The sequence below is a fragment of the Chamaea fasciata genome, unplaced genomic scaffold (genome assembly GCF_029207755.1).
Source record: "Chamaea fasciata isolate MVZ Bird 193981 ecotype frontalis unplaced genomic scaffold, bChaFas1.0.hap1 SCAF_24, whole genome shotgun sequence".
Classification (NCBI taxonomy): domain Eukaryota; kingdom Metazoa; phylum Chordata; class Aves; order Passeriformes; family Sylviidae; genus Chamaea; species Chamaea fasciata.
The window spans coordinates 640,357-663,084 of record NW_027094109.1 but is presented as its reverse complement, the minus strand read 5'-3'; the positions used below and the strand labels follow the sequence as shown (position 1 = coordinate 663,084).

The window sequence follows — 22,728 nt, the reverse complement described above, 5'->3', positions numbered from 1 at the left end:
CTGCCTGCTTCCCCGGCTCCCGCAGCCGCTGCGGCGCTGCCCCCGCGCCGGCACCGCCGCCGGAGCCTCCTGTCCGCCCTGTCGCCCCTCAGGGGCCGGGCAAAGGGCGCAGGGTGGGTGGGAGGGATGGCGAGCAGCACACGGCTGCTCGGCAGGGGAAGGTCTAAAAATATAAGCATAAAAAAATCCCAGGTATAAAAATCTAGAAAGGGGGTTGTTCTGAGAAGATGAATCAGGCTGTGCTTGGTGGTGCCCAGCAACAGGACACGAGGAATGGGCAGTTCCAGCCGAACGTGAGGGAAAACCTCCCTGTGCAGTGATCAAGCACTGAACAGATCGTCCAGAGAGGCTGTGGAGTGTCCCTCACCGGAGATATTCCAGAACCCAGCGGACACCGTGCTGTACCCTGTGCTCTGGGATGGCCCTGCTGGCGAGGGGAGCCGGGACCTGGCGACCCTCTGAGGCCCCCAGCCTGACCCATCCTGGGATTCTGTGACGCTCTGACCGCTGGCTTTGCCCCACGGCTGCTCTGTAACCTCCACCTCGGCATGGGCCCGGTGCCATCCCCGCAGCCTGTGAGCACCTCCGGGAAAACACGCGGGCCAGAAAAGCTGCCCTCACCTTTCTCCACTTTCTCCTTCCTTGCTCCTTCATGCCACAAAAAACTACAGAGGACACCGTGGTGAGGGCCACCTTCCAATCCCACCAGGACTGCAGAGCTCAGGGCGCATCCCTGCCACCAGCCCTATCCCTCAGTCGCTGCTCCCGCTGCAAATCCCCGAGGCCACACCGAAGATGTGTCTCAGCATGTACAGAAGGAAGGGAGAGACGCTGGGCATGCCTGAGAGCTCTGGTGGAAGCACGTCCCAGCTTGCAGATGGGACACAGGCCCCACAGCCCTGAGGACTGTACCTTGCACCCACCTGTCCAGTTAATGTAATCACAGCAACAATGCCCCCTCCCAGTCCAAGGGGCTGGATCGCATTGAACCGAATCAATGATCAGATCACTGAAAACAGACCCAATTAAAAACACTCTGGGAGTTCTGCTCTTTGAAAGCCAAGCCAAATGACAGGATCATTTCCCAGCGACCCAGTTCCAGCCAGGCTCCAGTCCAGGGCAAAGCACAGAGACCCTGGGACCTGACCTGACTCCAGCACTGCCATCCCTGCCCAGCCTTGGCCAGCAGCTGGAGCAGGAACAAGAGCCAGGAGGGCAGAAAGCCTCAGCCAAACCTTTTCCTAGAGCCAGTGAAGCTGTGACATTACTGGCATTTACTGCAGGTGTGTGGGGTAAGTTCTGCCGTTGTGCTGTTTGACCTCGAGCTCCCCCATAAACACCAGCTCATCAATCCCAGTAATTGCTGTCACCCACTTTGAAATGTGGGCTTGCCAGCTAAAGGTGGGCAACCTCAGGGTCAGAAGGATTAAGGAGGAATTTGCCTCTCTATCTGCAGACATCCTGATGAGTGGGAGGGGAAAACTCATTTCTTTAGGTGCTCACGCTTTCTCCTCTGTGCTATTTTCCAAATCGTTTGCTGACTCACATCTCCCGATATTCCTGTTCTCCTCCTGTACTCTGTACACTTGGTGTTCACTGCTGGACTTGTTTGGCTCGGACAATGAGCACGCTCTCACACCAGAGTTTACCTCAGCAGCCAAGCACAACCCCTAAATTCACTTCTCTCTGAATAATTCCAAGTACAAACCCTTCTCCCTGGTACCAACTCACCATTCTGGGAACATTCTTCCTATCAAACCCATTGACCAAAGCTGGGAAAATCCCAACACAGATTAATACAGCAGAAACAATGCTTTTCCAAATTAGCATGCAAAATACACACACAATTTCAAACAGCATCCAGGACTTCAGAGCAGTAACACTCAGCTGCCCAAAGCTGCCAGGATGTGTTGTATGCTTTCTCTATATTTTTTTTCTTTTTACTGTAGGCCAGGCTTGGCTAGGAAGACTCCTTCAAGGCTGGTGACCCCCCATTCACAGGCTTTGCTGGTGCCCAGCTTCAAACTAAGGCCAGGAGTTGCCCAATCCTATTTTTGCTAATCAGAGCAGGAATGTAACAGCTGCATCCTCAAAAACACTGAGCTGTCTCAGCTTCAGGCTTGGATTTAACCTTTGCAATTACTGCTCTGAGAGGTATTTTACTACCTGGTGTATAATGACACGCCTTTCCCCCATCTGTACTTTGTTTCCTGTAAAGGAAAATCTTTAATCCTTCTTAGAAACTGCCTTTCTTTTAGGAATGAAACCTGAGCAACCAAGATGTGACTCCTCTGCACCTGGGACCTTCTGCACCTGCACAGGGGTCTCGGCTCTCCGCTGCACTGAACAGCACTGCAATGTCTTTTGCTGCTTCTTAATATTTGACTGGAAACAATAAAATAATAATCACATGAGTCTCATTTTCTGATCTAATTTCTTTTGGCAGACAATTTAAAGCATTTTTTAAATTAAGCAAGTGAAAGAGATGCATTCCCTGCTCCTAAGGAGTTGGCCTGCTTGCCATGGAGCAGAGGAGGCAGATAATGAATATCTTTTAAACCCAACTAAGAAACCCGAGCACTTGAAACCACAGAAAAAAGGGTCCATCCGTGTGCCTGCAACAAAATCAATCCCGAAGTTCACCCTATCCTCCAAAAGTTATTTCAGACAGAAGAACTGGGAAGGCAAAGCAACCCAAAGAATGTTACTAGTGCAGCCTGTAGCTTCTTCTGCTTTCTGGCTTTGCAAATGTAACCACTGAAGGAGGTTCAAGCCATCATTAGGAGTTGGACAGTCAGGATTTTCCATTGCTGCTTCTTACTTAGCTAGATTTATCCTGCAGTCAGCTGCTCCCAAAACACACACACACAAAACACAAATAAACAAAGCCCCCTTTAAAAATAAGGGGTGTTGGTGAGAAACGATAGATGAAAGTAAAGTAGGGTGTTAAAAAAAAAAAATAACAGAGCAGCACATCATGGCATGGAATGCCTTAAAATGATCGGATTTTATTCAAAGCTGACAGCAACCAGGTTTGACATCCAGGTCTCTCATGTCACAGAGTATGGAATCATCAAATCCCAGAATGGGTTGGATGGGACCCTAAAGCTCATTCAGTCCCACCCCTGCCAAGGGACAACTTCCACCATCCCAGGTTGCTCCAAGCCCTGTCCAACCTGGCCTTGGACACTGCCAGGGATAAGGCAGCCACAGCTTCTCTGGGCACAGTGGTACCACGTGGTGACTGAGGTTTTGGTGGATGGAGCCATGGTCTGCCATGGCTTGCAAAAAAAACCCAAACCTCCAGCTATTCTATTTATGAAGTCTTTGTGCACAGAAGGGTGGTGGTGTAGCTGCTCAACCTTTGGGAACTTCCCAGGACCAGGTTTTAATGGGAGAGTTGAGCTATGCACTGGCACAACCTTTGATAAATCCATTGGCCTGGAAGAGATCAGAGCTTTGTGCCATCACTTATGGTTAAAGCTGCCTGAAGTATTTCCAAGCCACAGTCTGGCTCCCGTACTGATTTACAGAATTATTCAGGAAAAAAGAAGAGGAAAAGCAGAGCAGAACAAACTCCCTCTTGCCATTACTTCAGAGCTTTTAGCATAACTGCAGAGTTTTGCTAAGCCAACTATTATTACAGTTAAGTCCCATTTTGACAGAGCTTGTGAGAAAGGAAAAAACCATCTTGTTTAAAAATTACAGCCCCCCCAGTCTAAGTAAGGGAAGAGCAGGCAGAGTGAGAAAGCAGCACAGAACAAGTGAAAAGGAAGAGGCCTTCTTAAAGCACATTGATGCCTCCAACACCCTGCACTCAGCCAAGTTTCACTGCTTTGCTTCACACTACTCAGCCTATTTTGGGGGATCCAGCCTCTCAAACACCAGGAATGTTTCCATAACAAACATTAACACAGCTCTTTCTTACCTGCACGGAACACAGATCTATGTAATTATTCATGAACTGATGTGTACAGACTGTGCACAGATCCACACACCACGCTTGCTCCTTTTCCAATTAAAACTCCCCAGGAAACATGGCCAAGGCTCACCACAAAATTACCTGTCAAAGCGTGAGATGCCTGAAGCTGCTGTTTATGGGCTCAGCTTCTTTCCAAAGCCTTGGTGACCCCGCACACAGGGAGAAACTGCACTATAGGGAACACAGGAATTAATGTGGCTCTTTCCTCTACCTGTGTTGCAGGCATTTCCCTGTGCCTGGAGGCTGATTTCCAGCGCTGTAATTACACCAGTAGTGCCTCCCAGTGGGGATGTAGGATATGCTGGGCTGGAGAAGAGCATGCTCCTCAACTAGCAGAGCTCTGCTGCTCCCCTTGCTCCTCAAAGCTGCTGAAGGGCTCCTAGGACACAGCCTGGACCCTTGACAGGAGGTTGGGGTGGGCAGGGATGAGGTTTTTTGTCCCATCTCTGAGTGGGATCTTTTCCATACTTCCAACAAGACTCAGCCATGCCAGGGAAAAACCCAAATGCAAACCTGGGGGCAGGACACAGAGGCTCATTCACTGACACCTCCACCTGTGCCTTACCGGGATTGTTCAGAGAAGGCAGAAGGTCCCTGGAGCATCCCCAGGCTCAGCCTGCACCTGACGGTCCCACAGGATAACATTGGTGTCCACCAACTGTCCTAGGACCGCTGGCTTTGCACTCATGGCACTTTCTGAGGGGACACAAGATCCACTCCCTTGGGGCTGGGAGGGCTACAGCAGGGCTTTCATACATTAGAAAACTCTGAGTTCAGCTAAAAAAGAAAGGAAGCTATAATGAAACAGCACGACCAAAGGTTACTTCCCTCCTGCTCCTGGATTCCTGAGCCTGTGGGTCCCTATTGTTTCAGTCCAGCTTCTCTCCAAAGGATGGGATCTCCTGCCCTGCTCCAGCTGCTCTGCCGCTGCCCCAGCTTCCCCTGTGCCCTCCAGATTTAGCACTAATCCCCAAATCCTGCTCTTCCACTCCCGGCTTTCAATTCCAAGCCTCTTGAAGAAAATGTCAACCAACTCACAACTTCCTGAGAACCACCCAGACAGTTTCCATAGCACCCAGGAAATGTCACAGAAACATGGATTCGTTCTTACTGCAAATACTGCATCAGCATCACCTAAAACTCTTCAGTGTGGGGTAAGGAACAGCCAGAGGTGCTCTTAAAGCACTGCCAAAGTGCACTCCTGGCTCTCACTGCCATTGTCAGAAACATCTGCACCCTTGAAGGATGAAAGGATTATGGAGGAAGAAGAAATACATTGACTCCCTAATGCTCTGCATCCTTAGGTGCTTTGTGAAATACAAATCCTGCTCATCTCTCACTTAAGAGTTAGCCAAGGTTTAGAGATTTTGTTCAGGTGGACAGGAAAAGTGTTTCAGATTTGCCACTGAAGGCAAAAGTCAAAAGCAAGTTAGAAATAAAAACGTCCCCATAGGCAGAGGGTGCAGAAAGAATATTTGACACTTTTTAACTCTAAAACCTGCTCCCTGTAAATCCACTGCTTGTCCCAGTTTGGTGAAGAACTCCCAAAACTGAAATTCCCTGCCACCCTGTGTGCCTGCAACTCTTGCCATGGTACACTTCTTACCATGGTACACTGTGGAGAATCCTCAGGTGGATTCTCATGCAGGTCTGGAGGAACATCCAAACCCTGCCCCCTTGCAAAAGGGAAATGGGACATGTAGAAGATCATTCACAGCTTCAGCTGCACAGCTGGTCCCAGGAATGCTATGCTTCCATGGAATGCCAAGAGCATCCTTTGCCCTCCGGGGAAAGGGAGAGTGGAGCAGCACACCCAGATGCAGAGCCTTGCTGCTTCCTTCTCCCAAACTACTGCGGGAAAAGCAGAACAACACATGTGGTGCTGCCTGGCTGAAGAACAGCGGGACTTTCTCCAAATCCAGTCCCCCAGAAGAGGGCTGTGAGCAGCTCTTCATCCCAGGCAGGACAGACGCTGCTGCTGCTGCTTTTGGGATGCTCCTACATCCCATTCCTGCTTGCCCAGGGAACACAGAATTTTTCCCATGTCTGTTCCCAGCACACAGGCTCAAGAAGCTGTTCTCTCCAACTCCTACTTTTCCAGCAGAATCACAGATTTTATGGTGCAAATTTCATAGAGGACCAGATGAATCCTGTATTTAGCATCGCTTCCAACAGATCAGCCCACAGCTCTCATCCCTTTCTGCCAAAAAATGGGAAGGAACAAAAGACGAATTGCTTAAAACAAGGTAGGGATAGCAAGGAGAAAAAGACTCCAAGGAAACGAAAAACTCAGGAAATGAAAAACTCAGGAAAATGCTGCTGCAGTCCTGATCTACAGTACAGATTTAAAGACCTAAAAAGACTAAACGGTCTTATAGGTCTGGGCAGTCCCTGCAATAAATCCCCTTCTCCTAAAACCAGGTAATTACTGGAGCAATTCAGGGTAAATAAGCACTTTCCAGAGCTCACTGCATTGAAATCCAGAAAAACAACACAATTATTGAAGGTGAAGTTTGACATTCCTAATGTATCCAAGATCCACACTACCAGCAAAACGCTCTTTTTTTTTTAAAGCAAGCTTTCAGCACTTCTGATGGGAGTGAAATAAAGCCCTAAAGCCTAGTTTAAAAATAAATCCTCCTTTGATGACTGGAGAAGGTACAATGGGAATCCAGACAAGGAGTGCAGCAGAAGCAGAGCTTTACACCTAAACCACAAGATTTGCAATCAGTTCAAAAACAATTAAAAGAGATGCCTGGCACTTACCAAGCACCTCAGTCACCGAATTGCACCAGCACTGGCTCCTTCAGGAACTGAAATGTTATACCAGTGCCGTTGGGTATCAGGAAAAGGTTCCTCCTCTGGCCGGAAAAGGCACAGCCCCAAGGCTGCCAGAGCTCCAGGTGCATTTGGACAATGCTCTCAGGCACAAGGTGGGATTTTGGGGTGTCTGTGCAGGGCCAGGAGTGGAACTGGATGATCCTTGGGGGTCCAACTCAGGGGATTCCATGATTCCATGGTTTTTTCGAATAGCAGGCCTCAAATGAACTCTGACTGGCTGTATTTATCAGCATTGCTTTGATATCAAATATCCAATAATAACCGGTTCATTTAACCCAAAGAACAGCTTGGGATGACCTCTAGTAAGGTACAGTTCAACCCCAATCCTGAGGGCCTGGGTGAAACAGAGGGACACAGGGGACAACGTTGTCTGAAGCCTGTGCAAGAACTCTGCCACTGGCCTTGGTGTCAAGCCCTGCCTAGAAACAAAGCTCCTACACATTGCTGCTTTGCCTCTCCTAAAATCCCACCTACAGTCTCTTTCCAAGCACTTTTGAGATCCAGGGAAACAGAAGTCCAGGGGTGATTTAACACACAAGCAAACAAATTGAAATGTGTGTTGTCAGTAACTGAAGATCAAATGTTTAATTACGTAAAATGTACCAGGGACACATCTCAGCTCCTCAGTTCCACTGGAACACTTTAATTCCACCTAGTGCCAGCTCTGACAAGTGACAGCTATGTTGTCATGGCAGTGACAACACAACACAGTTGCTTTCTGCTGTCACAGTGCACTGGGCACACAGGAGAGTCATTTCCATTGCCATAAAACTATATATTTAACCACATTTCTTCCCTCTCTTATTTAAGCAGTAATTCCCTTTTCCTTCCAGAGCATGGTGACAGAGGGTTTGGGAAACTCTTTGGATAGTGAGGCACAAATTGAAAGCCTGGGAAAAGAAGACCATTTCATATTTAGAAATGCAGCAGCTGGGCAGGGAAAAGAAGCTGATTTCTGATACACAGATTAACACTCACACGGCTGCTGATACTGCAGAGTGTGCACAAGGCAAGGCCCAGCTGTTCTGAGCGTCACCTTAAGATTTCCACACTCACTGGGTGTGGAAATCACTTGAGAAAATCTGCCCCTGAGAAGGTGAGTTCTCGACCAGACACTGGTTCTTCTACCCAACAGGTTTTAATATAAAAAGAAATGAATAATTCTCTATTTCACTATTTATTACACTACAGCTAGGTTCTGCCAGCAGGTCTAGGGGTTAGTGAGTGGTTATTGCTACCACATACAGGGTTAGACGTGGTTAGTACAGAAAGCGATGGCACAGAACAGGCTCTACCTGAGCTCAAGTGGGACTGGTTCAGAGCCTCGGAAACAAATGCAGAGCCTGGTTTTACACTGTCCACCTCCAAATCTGATAATCAGGGTTGGGGGAGGGGGCACAGGGACAGACAGAAGGCGAGAGAGAGGACGAAGTTAAAAATTTCCTGGAGCGACTGCAGGAGACCAACAATTCAACTTGGAGAGACAGCAATTAGAGAGATAGAGCCGGAGAAATCCAGAGTTCAGCGCTGGGCATGCAGAGCTGGGGCTTCTCTGGGCTGTTCTAGGCCTGAATTGTTCTTGCCCATCAATGTCTGTCTGTAAACAGGAGCATGAGGGAGGTGATCCACTGAGCACACAGCATTAAGAGCAAAAATGATGAGGTGAGCTGAACTAAGCCGAGTGAACACCCAAATCCCTGGAAAACTGAGCTGCTGGGGATGAAGGGAATGGTGCTGGTGCCTGAACAACTGGGCTTGGAGCTGGCTCAGGAGTGAGCACGTTGGGTGCGGGCCAATTCCCAATTCCAGTCCCTGCCCATGGCAGTGGGTGGAACCAGATGATCTTTGGGCTCCCTTCCAACCAACACCGGTCTGGGATTCTGGGATGCTGCGCACAGACCACCCTAAGCAGAGTTTTCACAGTAAAAAGTGTATTAAAAATTATATTCAATAGATGCCATTTTATGCTGACAAATGCTGGAGGAGAAATCAGTGATTTTTAACACAGCACAGCTCACACAGGAACCACCTTTGCTGGGAGACCAGAGGTTTTGGGCCTGTGGTTGGGGCACCTTGTCCCAGCTACAAAACCCTCTTCCAGCCCCTGCCTTTCTGTCCAGAGTTCAGCTCATTTATCTAAGTCCAAAGAAGAACTTCAGTGCCTAAATGAGCCCAGAAAGGAACTTTCTCCTTGCACCAGCAAAACCTGTACAGGACCTCAAATCCTCCATACTTAAAAAACACAAATATTTCTAAATTCCTGGTAGTGGAAGTCATGCAGCCATGATCTGTGGGACACAGGAACAACATAAACCAGCCCCAGAGCCCAGGAGTGCTCAGCCAGGGAAGGATGTGGTTCCCCAGCACTGCAGTGGTGCTCTTGGAGCAGCCACAGCCAAGTTTGTCATCTCCATGGCAGTTCTGTGACTCACAAAGGGACAGGGCTGTCACAAGAAATTAATTTCACAGGAAAAACAAGCAGAACCACTAATAAGCCTCATAGCTTTGAGCAGAAATATTAGAGCTGCTCTGTTGTCAGAATCTTCCTTCTCACAGCTGAGAGAGGAGGAGGACTCAACACTGACCACTTGCATTAAAAAGCCAGAAATGTGGCCATCCCTTGTTTTTGTGGTAAAAACCTAACAAAAAAGCCTGCCTGAAAAAATAGACAGGCTAAAGCCTCCCTGTGTTATCTGAATTTTACTGCTGCTGATCCTTGGCAGAAATTGCATCTGTGAAGGGCCCAGGGATCCAAGGAACTTGACTATACAAATGGAAAAACATTAAGAAAAGTCTTTTCTCCATATGTATGTGCGCAAAGGGAACTCCCTGGATCTTACGAGATTCAGTATTCTGATTCCTCCTAAATTTTCTGTCAGATTATTTATCAGTGGACATGGCCAGTCACAGCAATAAATTCTGCCCTCATTCTTAAAACCTCCATCCCAGTTTCAGTATCCCCTGGCTCCTGTGGGTTTGGATATGTGCAGTGGAAGAAGCGTCACTTCACTCTCCATGATACATCCCAAATACAAACCCTGTTCTCCCCCTCTGGACTCTCCTCCTGCCTGGAGGGGTCTGATCGTGTTGGCACGTGCTCAGGAAGGTGCTCAGGAGAGCAAATCTTCACACCAGGAACAGGTTTTTTTGTCCTGGAGGGCGCAGTGGGACTGGGAAGCACTGCCTGTTCTCCGCTTTACCGGGACACCAGCACAGTCTATGCCAGCAGGCTGGCAGTGGGTGTGTGGGTAAAGGATATATCTGTGTATATTTACATGAATATTATATGTTTTATAATTATCTCTTTACAGTGTTTGCATATCAAGTTTCAGACTGACTTAGGGAATCCAGACAACATCCCAGGGGGAGCTGATTTGTGCAAGTGAGGCATTTGCTGTAAAAATGATAAATCGGCATGATCAATCCCAGGTTTTACTGACACCAGGTTATTGCTGTGAGGTTTAGACCAGCACTAGCAGGATCTAAAAAAAGGATCTTCACGTGGCAATGTGAAGCAGGACTCTGAATAAACAAGCCACATATTAGTTCACTTTGAGCATTGTCAGATATTAAGAACAAACACCATTCCCTCACTAAAAAAAAAAAGAATTTTGGCTTCTGAAGGTTGTCATGTTCTAACAAACTTCGAGAACTATGTTTAATTCCTCCCCATCAGCCATTTTTCTCTTCTCTTTCTTTCACACTGACATTCATACGTGGTCATCTGGCACTTAATTTCTTTCTTTTTAATCTTTTCAATCTTTTTATGGATTCAAAATGATTCTGTCACCCCCAGAAAAGAGCTACAGCCAGCTTTGTTCTTTCCTCGCTGTATTATTTTATGTCCAAATATCTTTCTAGAAAGCAGCTTAGAACAAAGGTTTGTTTTGGTTTCCCCTAAATATCCTTCAAAGCATCGGTGCTACTGACCTGCATCTACAGAAGAAGAAGAAAAGAAAAAGGAGACAGAGAAACAAGGCAAGAATGAAAGAAGGACAAAGGAATAAATGAAAACGTACAAGGGGGGAAGTAGCTCCAGGACGCTGGACGGGCTCCATGGGCAGGGGAGACTGGGAAGGGAGAAATAAAAAAAAAAAAAAAAAAAAAAAAAAGGAAAAAAGGCAAAACAAAAACAAAAAGCAGCTGGTTAAAATATGCTGCCACTGAAAATGGGCTCATTTCACACAAAGCTCAGCTGGGTTATGAATAGCACACCCAATACAACACACCCAATCCTTCAAGTTATTTGGTGCTAAACACTTGGGAAACTCAGTAGGACCCAGGAATCCCCACCCTGTCTCCCCGCTCAAGCAGAATCCCAAACGTTTTCCATGTTTGACCTTTCAGCACAAGGCACATTCCTGTAATTTTCTCAGAACTGTGTTTTGCTGCTGTGTTCTACCTGAAAATCATGATCTGCAGAGGAGGCAGGCCCAGCTCTGCCTCAGCCCCACGCTCGTGCTCTGGATGGAAGGGTCTGGGAAAAGCGTGTGGATGTGGCACTTGAGGACATGGTCTGGAGGTGAACGTGGCAGTGCTGGGGAATGGTGGGACTTTTCCAGCCCAACGATTCCACGAGCAGGCTGACATGGACCTGCTGGAGACTCTGCTGGCTGAGTCCTGGTGGCTTTCAGAGCCTGGGGAAATTCCTGCAGACATGGACGTGGACTCTCCTGAAGTAGTTCCCACACTCCCACTGTTGGCCTTTCCTCCTGAATCCCCATGTCCAAGGGATCGGGATTCCCTGCAGGATTGTGGTCCTGAGGCCTGGCAGGGCTGGAGGCAGTTCCTGTCTCATCAGCAGCTCGAGCTGGCAGCCTGGGCAGCTTTGGGTGCTCATTCCCTCTCTGCTTCCCCCTGGAAAGGGAGACCTGCCTTGGCTCAGCACATTTCCATTTAATTCAGCTTTAATGAGACAGTGGCAGGAACACCAAACAACTGCGTTGTTTACTTCAGATTAACAAGACTGGTACTAATTAGGTACACTTTCACTTCCCCTGTTTTCTTTATAAAAGAACTAATTAAGACATGATGCTCTTATCAGTGTCAAATGGCTGCTCAGCCGGGGCATCTGCAGGATTTAAGCTCTATTTGTACTTTCTTCTTTCTGATTTTTATTAAAATAAAAAATGGACCACCATGTTTTTTATCCAGGGATTAGAAATGAGCCTGTTATAAACCAGGCATGGCCTTGTTGTCATTACAACAGCTCAGTGAATGTGTCTCAGTTTGCATTTTTGCAGTTAAAATTAATTTTTCCAGCACTGATCAGAGCCTGCAGGAGGTCAGGGCAGAGCCTGTTGCTTGATCCAGAGCTATATTTCAATTCTTCTGAAATTCAGTGGATTATTTGACTTGGGTGTACTGACCCAGATTGATCTGTTATTGATGTTTTAAAAAGAAAATTAGTCATTCACAACAGCCTGTAGTACTGACAGGGGACCTTTTAATGTTGTGTCTCATAAGAGCACCTTCACCTCTCAAACATAAATTAAATGGATGAGACAGGAATTTGAAAACTCCTCCATAGAGTTGGTTAGAGTTGCTACGTTATACATTCTTTGTGAGAATGACCCTCAGGCTTTCAAAATGCTTATTTTGGGGGGAGGAACAAAAGTGAAACATTACCTTTCTATCCCCCATTTCTTCTCTTCAGCTCTAACTGTCCCCCTGCAAACTGCAGCTTAATTCTGTGTTTCCCCACCGAAAGCAGCTGCTTCCCAGCAAAGACCAAGTTAAAACCTTCCCCAAAACGACCCTGCCAAGGCCACTGCAGTGAAGCTGGGTCACAGGAGAATGCTGCTTGTCAGGAAAAGACAAAACCAAACTGCACAAATGAGGTAAGGTGTGACATGTGGGTTAAAATACTGCTAAACTATGAATATCCAGAATTCTGAGGAAGAAAGGGACTGAAAGAGAGAGCTGAGACACTGCCTGTGAGTGAGGAGTGGGGACAACATAAGCACACATGGACATAAACACACTGTTCCCAAAAACAGAGATGGACAGGGGGGGATGAAAAGAGTCAGCACAGCCACAAAGTTCAGGCAATTCACAAATGTTCACTTAGAAGGAAAATCCAGAGCAGCTATTCACACTTTTCCTTCTGAGCAGCACTGAATATTGAAAAGATACACTTCTCTCTGAATATCTGAAATTCAAATGCAGCCTTTATCTTGGATCTCTAAAAATCCTCATGAATATGAGCTGATTCCATCTATTCTGGCACTGAAATTCGGCTAAAGCAATAATATTAACTATGAAATAGTAGATATCAATCCAATATAATATTTTAGGCTAAAAAATTATCATTAGAGTATTGCATCCCACTAAGAACACTGGGAGAATTTAGAGAAAAGGAGAGGGCTCAAGAAACGTGGGATTTGATGAGCCCACACAACCTTCCTAGATCTTCACAGGGTTTTTTACATAAATAGAAACAGTCAGGAAAGCATTTGCATCCCAGCTGGGAAAAAAAAACCCATTTTCTTACAGGACTGAACATGAAAAAAGAGGGCAGAAGCTTAGTCCAACACAGGAGGGAAAACACCTCTTAACAGGTACCTTTCTTCTCCTGACTCCAAACTTTATTGTCAAATATATTTGAGAGATGACTCGGGGCAAAACTGATATTCTCTCATATGACTCTGACTGTTCAGAAGTGACTAGGAAGGCCAGTTTTTCTGTATGGCCCATTTTCCATCCCTTATCCCAGGCCCTGGCTCCATCACTGCTGGGACAAAGCACGTCCTGCCGCAGTCCATGAAAATACTGTTTCCAAAAGCAGAGTTTGCCCTCAATCCCAACCCTCCTCTGCCCTTCCCTATGTTTCATCTCCATGGAACTGCAGTCACTGACCTGCCATTAGAGACCACTGCAATATTTTATGGCTCCATTAAAATGCTGTCCCCATCCCTTGTGCACATCAAACCCTCTAATTATAAATAATAATAGAAACCCAGGGCAGGAAGTTCCCTGCTTTCCATCTGCTTTTCATTAGGTTCCTCAGCCCAGCCAGATCCAGGGACAATTAAGCAGCATGAGGAATTCTGTGTTTGGAAATTCCTGCGCGGCAAAGAGCTTTACCCTGCACATACACAATGTCCTGGATGCTCCACACATCATATTTTGATTAAAGAAATCAAAGTTGGCCTGTTGATAAGTGCAGCTCATCAAGGCCAAATCTAAAACTTCACATTAATTCAAGATCAAGTACCCTGCTAATGTCAAATGAGGACAAGAGCTCCAAGTGAGACTTTTAGGAAAGTCTCTGTTCCTTGGGAATAGTCAAGTGGATGTTTTAAATACAGGTACAGGGAGAAAAGTGATTAACGTGGGTATTTAAGTGCATGAGAAATACCCGGTGTGCATAAGGCACAGATTGGAAAACAAAAAATGCAGGAATATGGGGGAAAGAGCATTATCCCAGCAATGCCATTCCCAGCTGGCTCTGCAGGGTGCCCTTTGGAAGATCTAGTTTCCCATCTGGCAGCACCCAGGATGCTCCAGCACTCAGTCCTGCCCCGTGCCACCTCCCTGGGCAGTACAGGCACATCTGGAACCTGAACTCCTTCCTGCCTTCCTCCTCTCACCCATCTCACACAGCACTTTTCATCTAGCCACAGAGTTCCTGGAGTCAGCACCACATCCAGCATTCCCTAACTACAGGAACCTCCTTCCTGACTCCTCTCCCACCAGCTTTTGCAGGGTCCAAGGAAGGAATTCCAGACTTTTGCCAACATCACGCAAGCGCCGTCACTTCCCAAGCTGCACAAAGAATGCACCCAAGGAGTGGCATCAGGAATTCTGTGTGCACAGGAGCAGCAGGGTGACGGGATCAGCTGCACCATTCCTTACATCTCGAAGCTCATTAGAGCTCTCCTAGAGAAGCCTTTTAATGTACCCATGGAACAATCATCAGGGAGGGTCAGGGGACACCCTTGGGACTTGGCAATATCTTCCAACTTACTACTTTTCATGGGACGTGGGCTTGTGGTGCCAAATTCATACCAAACATTTCCCAGGGCTGAAGGGGGAAATCCACTCCCCAGTGTGTTGTTGAAGCCAAACAGAACCAATTCATCCTTTCATCTACTCTGCTCCATTTTCTCCCCCTAAAGCAGAGACACCGCTCCCCAGCAGCTCAGCACACTGAATTGCCAGAGTCATGTTTAACAATGAACATTTGCTCGTGTTTAGGCTGAAAGTTGCCTTTCCTGCTTTAGCTGATGGAGCAGTGACTGGGCACAGGGATTCCCTGTATCCAGGGAATCAGGGAATCCCCATCTCTGTGCCTCTCTTACCAAGTGCATATTCCCAGGAATGTCAGAGGCTGGCAATGCCAATAGCTGAGGACACCCCTGCCCCGACCTGCCAGCTCTCCAAAGCACACAGATCACTGCAGAGCACTCACAGCTTGGGCTATCCATGACTTTCCACCAAACTCCAGAGCTCTGAGCTAATAAAATGCTGTTGTTTCCCTTGGGAAAAGTCAAGCTTTCGAATTGCATCTATTTGTTTTAAAGTATCAAGTCAGCAATCTGCCGAGATAAGGAACAGCATTAAAATAGTGAAGAGGGATGAGAAAAGTGCTAGCAGTTCAACTCCATTTCCCAGCTGCTTAACATTTTAAGAAAGAACAGCACATTCAATCTTCTTCTCAATACTAAAGATATATAGAAATATCTTTACCTATATGAATATAGAGGTGTTTTTTTTTTTAATTTCACCTTCCCCACCAGTAAATTTTACAGAGATCTCAGTTATGCCAGCACACCTAATGCAAATCACTTCCAGAACACACTGAAAGGATGGGAAGGTTGACAGTAGAGTCATTTCCAAAATCCCATTCTCTGTTTATTTTTCCTTCCTTCAGCAGAACTTTGGATTAATTTGCCTGTCTTTCCTACAATACAGAACTGTCCAGAAGGCAGGAGGAAGCAGACGGAGTCATGCACCCAGAGCACAAGCAACCGGCATTCCAATTCTGTTACATCCAACTTCCTCTATTTGTCCTCAAGCAGAAAGCACCAGTACCAAGGTGATCTATTCCATCTGATCAGACAAACATTCCTGCTCATCTGTGTTCTGTATAAAAAATCCTGACATGCAACACTCCCTTGGTCACCCAGAACTGGGATGTTTCATGGAATCTCTCCTTACAGACTGCTCGAACTATCTTGGAATTCTGACAGGCTTAAATCCTTCCAGTCAGGCAGGAGGAGGACATTGATACAAGTTTGTACAGCACGTGAAAGACATTTAACAGTGGGAACTGCCCAGAGAGGGGCATGAGGATGTGCAGGGGATGATCAACATTCATGACACGTGTGAAGGAGGTATTAAACATGGAACACACAAAGAGAACTCCAGTCCAGTTCATTGCATCAAAAAAAGCTGATTTACACACCTGGTTTTGGCACCGAATTGGTCACGGACTGAGGGACTTTGTCATTGATGAGTTCAACACATTCACTGGGAAAGAATCCAACCTGGAGTAAAACAGAAAGAGGGAATTGAGTATTATGAGCTGAACTGCTCAACCAACATCTCCCCTCAACTCCGCCGGCCTGATGCTCCATGACATTATCCAGCATCAAATGACTAGCAGTCGTTGACACCTGCAGGTTCTGCTCTGCTGCCAGCACCCTGAGAGAGAACAATCCGAGAACCCAAGGCACTGCAAGGTCCTGGAGTGATTAACTTTAAATGTTAATTTGCAGTGTCCCTGCACTGACCTATAATTCAGCATTTCTCCCTCCAGCCCCTCAAAGGCAGAAAGGCTGGAGAGTGCCTCTAAACTAGCATAAGAGTTAAAGGCTATGGGAAGGATTCTGATGTTTTCTTGGAGTAGCATGTGCCTGCAGACATTCCCATGCCACTCAAGAGGAGTGCTGTATCTGGGGAGAAGTGAAATTATTTCCCTTTCCCTGTTCAAAGATTCAGACTAAGCTGTGACCAGAGAGGAATTTGGTACTTCCCTGCATCCCCACCTTCTCTCTTATTTCACAGCATCTTTCTTCTTACTCTCATCCCAGGTGAAACTCAGACCAGAGCAGACCTTTGGTAACTTTAGTCCATAGTCCATCTTTCCCCACCTTTTCTCCGTGTTTCTCACCCAGCACAGCTCCTGTTTGTGAGATGTAAGTCAGGCACCAGCACCTCCCCAGACTCCTCATCTGAGGCTGGGCAGGATTGCCTATCCTGTGTCAGGCCCATGACTGGGACAGCTGGAAGCACCAATTCAGCACAAACACCACAGGAACACCAGGGAAAGAGCCAGAGGATGGGCCACGAGCTCATCTGAGCAGAACTGAGCCAGGACTGTGCCAGTCATGTTGACACATCCATGAAATCCTCTGGAGGCACAGAGCAGTCAGCACCAAGCCTGGCAGACAGTCCCTCTTCTATTAATTCCTCTTACACAATTCCCTTTTGTCTCCATGGAAAAAGATTGATCTCCTTCCTACTCCAAGCTGATTTTCCCCCACCAACCTCCCAGCAGTTTGGTGGCAGTGTCATGTGTGGGGTGTCCAGACTGAAGTTATTCCAAATTCCCCAAAGGAAGCAACAGAGCACACACCTTCCTCTTTCCCACACCCCCAACATCCAGCAGGGCAGTGCTCTGCCAAACCACAAGGATAAGCTGTCCCCCATCACACGATGTCACGGACTTGAAATAGGATTGTTGTTGGACTCTGAGCTCAGGGCAGAACCTGTCGGAGCGGCACTTGGGCTCTGAGCTGGGGTTCCCTGTAACTGGGACTGGCCTGGGCATGACAAGTGACTCACAGAACCCACCCAAAACCCAACACCAGCCACTCCCTCAGCTGGGTGTGCCAGGTCTGCAAGGACATGGTATCCTGGAGTTATGGAACACAGCGGGGATTTCTGTGCAGTTTATAGACAGAAATGTGCCAATTAACATCAGAAAATTAGCATGAACAGCAGCATCACATACAGAGGTCCTTCCTCTGGCAGCTCGTGGCTCAGGGATCTGCTCTGCTGGGAGATGCCAAGGAACAGACTGAGGGGCACGGACACAGAAGTGTGATGATTAAACAAAATACACTTCATGGTTTTAAATCATGGAATCCCAGGATGGGTTAGGTTGGGAGGAACCTTAGGGATCGTTCAGTCCCACCCTTGCCATGGCAGGGACACCTTCCACTGCCCCGGGATGCTCCAAAGCTCCATCCAGCTTGGCCTTGGACACTGCCAGGGATCCAGGGGCAGCCACAGGTGCTCTGGGCACCCTGTGCCAGGGCCTCCCCACTCACACAGGGAGGAATTTTCTCCTTATATCCAACCTAATTTTCCCTTTTTTCATTTTGAACCAATCCCCCTTGTCCAGTCACATCAGTTCCTGATGCAAAGTCCCTCTCCACCTTCCCTGTAGCTCCTCCAGACACTGGAAGGTGCTCTAAGGTCTGCCCACAATCTTCTCTTCCCCAGGCCAAACAGCCCCAGCTTTAACACTTCACTGTAGCTGAGAGTCTCTGCTGGACATTTCCTACGTGAGAGATACAAGAAGCAATTTTTATATTAGGAAAAATGCACAGATCCAGGGAGAGTCTCAGCCCACCACACAGACATCATCTGGGAAACTTCACAGCTGGAGTGATGAAGTTTCTTCCATTTTCAGTAATTGCCCACATTGTCTGTGGAAAGAAACCTGAAGTCCTGGGACCCCAACCTTCCATTAATCATCTAAATCCGGATCTAAATCCAACCCCAGATCCCACACCATTGAACATTTAATCAAATGATGGACATGAAATCAAAACTCATTTGCCTTTGACTGTTAACACAATATTTCTCGTGTTTCTGGGTGCACTGTACCACACACTAACCAGGAATTCAGAAATGAAAGACCCTGGATGGTTATGCCACTGCTTCCAGATATCCCAGAACTTTCCCAAATCAAACATTCTACCTGCTGTCCACGTATTACTTCTGCCATGTTCACACCAATAATTACAATGGATTTTTAGAGGCAAAGAATTGTGCTGGCTCCCTGATGATGACTCACTGCTAGAAATTAATTACATCTTCAGACTTGCTTATTCTAACTTTTCTTGCAAGATCCCCAGGAGATCCTTGTTGGGGTTATAACCCACAACTTGTGCCTCATTCCCACTCACTTAAAAGATGCCACTTCTCCTCCCATGGGAAGTTTTCTATGATTTTGCATAAATAAATGAGTTTAGTCCAAGAGTTAATCTCAACAGATGTAGCAAGGCACTATGAGAGCTTGAGCCAGGATTAAAGGATTTGGCAACGTAGGAAAATTAATAGCCAGGGTAGTATATATTTAGATAAATGCAAGGTCATCCAAAGGTTAACTGTATCACTACGCATCTTCACCAGAGGAGGAAGGTACAGGCTGCTGGTGCATGAGAACTGTTCTCCAACACCTACTACAGCTTAATCTTTTCACTTCTATGCCAGTGCCTGCTAAAACTGGAGGACACAAGAGGCTTTAAGGGGAAAAGTCAGAGTAACAATGATAATTTTCAGTTTACGGGGAGGGAATTCAAACAAATGAGGAAGCACTAGCAACGTAAATGGCAAATGAAACATTGTCTGAGACGTTTGGATTGGTTTTTTGGGTTTGACATAATCTAAAGTGTGGATTCAATTTTACTCAAAAAAGTTCTCTCTTTTCCTTTTAAATCGATGACAGTCTAGCAAAACCTGACAAGGAAACTGCAAGTTGTTATGGCCTCTTTGGCCTTCCTGAGCAGAATTTTCACTGAGTCTTTGCCAAGTGACCACACAGAGAGCAGGACACCCTCACCTCGCTCCCGAAGGAGTCCCTGCTGAAATGTTCCTCCACTTTAGGGCACTACTAACAGGAGGAACAGCATTGTTACTCCTCTTATCCTGAGCTCCTGTTAAAGAAAGTTGAATACCTGGGCCACGAAACTCTTTTGATTTCTTTTACCCAGAAAAAAATGCCTGTGTGGGATGGTACTTGTTGACTGTCCATTCCTGACTGGTGTGCCAGCAGCACTTTGGGAAACCAGAGAGCTGGAGCGGGACTTTGCACAAGGGAAGGAATGGCAGGACACTGGGGATGGCTTCCCATTGCCAGAGGGCAGAGTAAGATGGGATTTAGACTGGATATTGGGAGTAACTTCTTCCCTGGCAGGGTGGTGATGCCCTGGCACAGGGTGCTCAGAGCAGCTGTGGCTGCCCCTGGATCCCTGCAAGTGTCCAAGGCCAGGCTGGACAGGGCTTGGAGCAGCCTGGGATAGATAGTGGAAGGTGTCCCTGCCCAGGGGAGGAGTGGGACTGGATGATCCCTAAGGTTCCTCCCAACCCAAACCATCCTGGGGTTCTCTGGAACTGGGACCTGCAGTCTCACAACCAGTTGAAGCTGCTGCAATCACAGCCTGGCTAAAAGCAGCTCAGTTGCCCTGGCTGCACACCGTGGTTTTGTCACCTCTCCAGCAGTGCAGGTTGTGGGGTAGCTCTGCACCTCAGGAAACTATTCCCAAAAACCAGAATAATTCAGGACAACCAAAGGCAGTTGTGCATCAAACAAGTGCCTGTCCCCAATGACTCAGCTCTCTGACACAGAGCTACTTGATTGAAAAGACAAAGCATGAATCTAAAGCAGAGCAGAACAAAGAGGGCTGAAGGCTGTTAATGTGGAGGTGGCTGTAATTTAGGTAACATTTTTACAGAGAAAGCACTGACTCACACTGAGGGCACTGGAAGAGAAAAAGGCTTGAGGAAAGATGTCTTAAAAATGATTTTACTTTAAGCAGAGCAAATGCTAAGAAGCCTCATGGGTTGTTTTGTTCACACAGGATTAGGCGTGTTGCAGTGCAGTCATGACCTCAGGTATGCAGAGAGCATAGGCACTGTGCCAGGGAAGTGTGATGGATACAAACCCAGTGAGTCATCCCTGAAGGACAGCTCTGGCTGGCAGGAACACTCTGACTTCCATGCTGAATCCAAGCTGCAGGTGCTTGCAGCCTATCAGAGCTGGACTTTGGCTCACATCTGCAGAGCTGCCTCCAGTTCTTCATCACAGCCCTCCCATTATCCCAAGGGATGCAGGACAGGCTGGAGTGATGGCACTCCTGCCTGGGCATACACAACTCACAGCTGCTTTAAATGTACAAAAACAGGGAGTACCTTTAAGTCAAGAAGTAATTTTTTCCCTTTTCAGCAAAACAATATATTTTTTTTCCGTGTTCTTGCTCTCCTCCTATCAAGACACGATTTATAATGGAAGCTGTGGTTGGTTGATGAAACCCTGCTCCTTCCCTAACATGAAGCAAAAAACCTGAGAAATAACAGGACAAGCTGACCAAACATTTGGTGGCAGGACCTTCTCCTTTTATCTGCTCTCTGAATCACAACTGGCAAGAGGGGCTCTGTTGATTTATTTTATTAATTCAAATGACTGGATCAACATATTGCTATCATTGCAATGTTCCTAAACAGGAACAGAACTGTTTGCCTCTAACAAATGCTTTAGAGGCTGCACAGCTTCATCTGTCCCAACACCTCTTGCTGTAACAACGTTCTTCACCTACACACTCTTTTTGAGCATCCATCACAGGTACTTCTGCCTGTAACTCATCTCTAGGTGTGGTGTAGCAACACCAGAGATAAATTCCCTTTCTCTGAATTCTTACTGCTTGTATCATCAAAAGATTTCATTCCATCAGGAAATGTACATTTTCTGTACATTTAGAGCTCATGAGCCTTCAACTCAACACACAGGTTAAGATGCTGAGCAAACACAGCTCCTGGAGCTATGGGAACACAGAGCTGCATCTCCGTGGTGTGTGCGGCTGTCACCTGATCACGCTGTGACCACTCCTGCTTGTCATTAAGGACACAAGATTACTCCACCCCGAATTTTCTGTTGGACAGAATATGGTGCTGTATTTCTGCAGCTGCTCATATGTGTTGTGTCAGGAGCCTGACTCTGCAGGGACACAGAAAACCCCCTTTTCAGGCAGTCTGCTCATCACCATATTTTTGTGCTGGGATAGCACAACAGGAGCGCTGTGATCTGAGAGGTACAAAGCCGTGACAAACTGCAGAAGGGCTGCCTTGCTTCTGTGCCTTTAATCAGCAGTACTGCTCTCCAGACCTGGCTCCAATGTCAGCCAGCCTGATGGCACGCAGGGAGCCCACACTGAATGGGATCTATATCCCATACAGGGATTCCAAACCCTGTGCAAAGTGTCCACACACAGGCACAGACCACATAGTAGCTTTGTTTTGCTTTATTGATTCACTTGGGAGTTAATCATGGCATAAGCTGATCATTCCAACAGCATTACAGCACTTAATTGATTGAGGGTTGGAACTGATGTCTGAGGTCCCTTCCACCCCAAGCCATCCTGTGATTCCATGGCAGTACAGCATATTCAGCTTTAAGGCTTCTATGATTAGAGCCCAAGTCCAGCAAAGCTACAACACAGTTCAGAAGCAAAAGTTTGTTCAAGTAGTACCAGTGTGTTAACTTTAGAAAGAAATGAAATTTCAGAGCAAGTATTCTATGTCCATGCTGCTCTTATTTCACAAATGAGATGTCACCTGAACTCCCACACCTGACACAAAACCAACAAAAGCTGTGTCTCATATGCCCTGGCTGAGCAGACAGCACTGGGATGGTGTAACTACACTGCATCCAGCTGGGATTGGGAGATCCAGCTGCTGGGCATGACAACAGCTGGGCCAAGGCTGGGTCTGGCACAGAAAGGTCTGTCAGGGAAAACCTGAGGAGCCTTGAGAAGACTTTCCATGCCAAATGACACAAGTGTCTGGTCAATCCTGAGCCTCTGCAGAGCAAACTCCTCATCCCACCCACTCACAGCAGCTGCAGATGGAAATCCCTGTGGCTGAGCACAACTGAAATGTGAGACAGCACAATC

General features: G+C 47.0%; 1 protein-coding gene and 1 long non-coding RNA gene across 4 annotated transcripts in view; one reads left to right on the top strand and one right to left on the bottom strand.

Annotated features, from left to right (window-relative positions):
* ARHGAP32 (Rho GTPase activating protein 32) overlaps positions 1–22,728 on the bottom strand; it is a 216,407-nt gene that overhangs the window by 47,449 nt on the left and 146,230 nt on the right. For 2 of the 3 annotated variants that reach the window (XM_066203621.1, XM_066203622.1), the window contains exon 11: positions 16,233–16,314. In XM_066203621.1, the coding sequence (XP_066059718.1) occupies positions 16,233–16,314 (82 nt within the window). Of the gene's footprint in view, positions 1–8,118; positions 8,194–10,842; positions 10,894–16,232; positions 16,315–22,728 lie in introns of all 3 variants that reach the window. The other variant, XM_066203624.1, reaches the window with a different exon arrangement.
* LOC136300904 (uncharacterized) lies at positions 146–2,571 on the top strand. Its single transcript, XR_010723764.1, has 3 exons — positions 146–1,495; positions 1,950–2,154; positions 2,259–2,571. It is a non-coding gene; the product is annotated as an uncharacterized lncRNA (long non-coding RNA).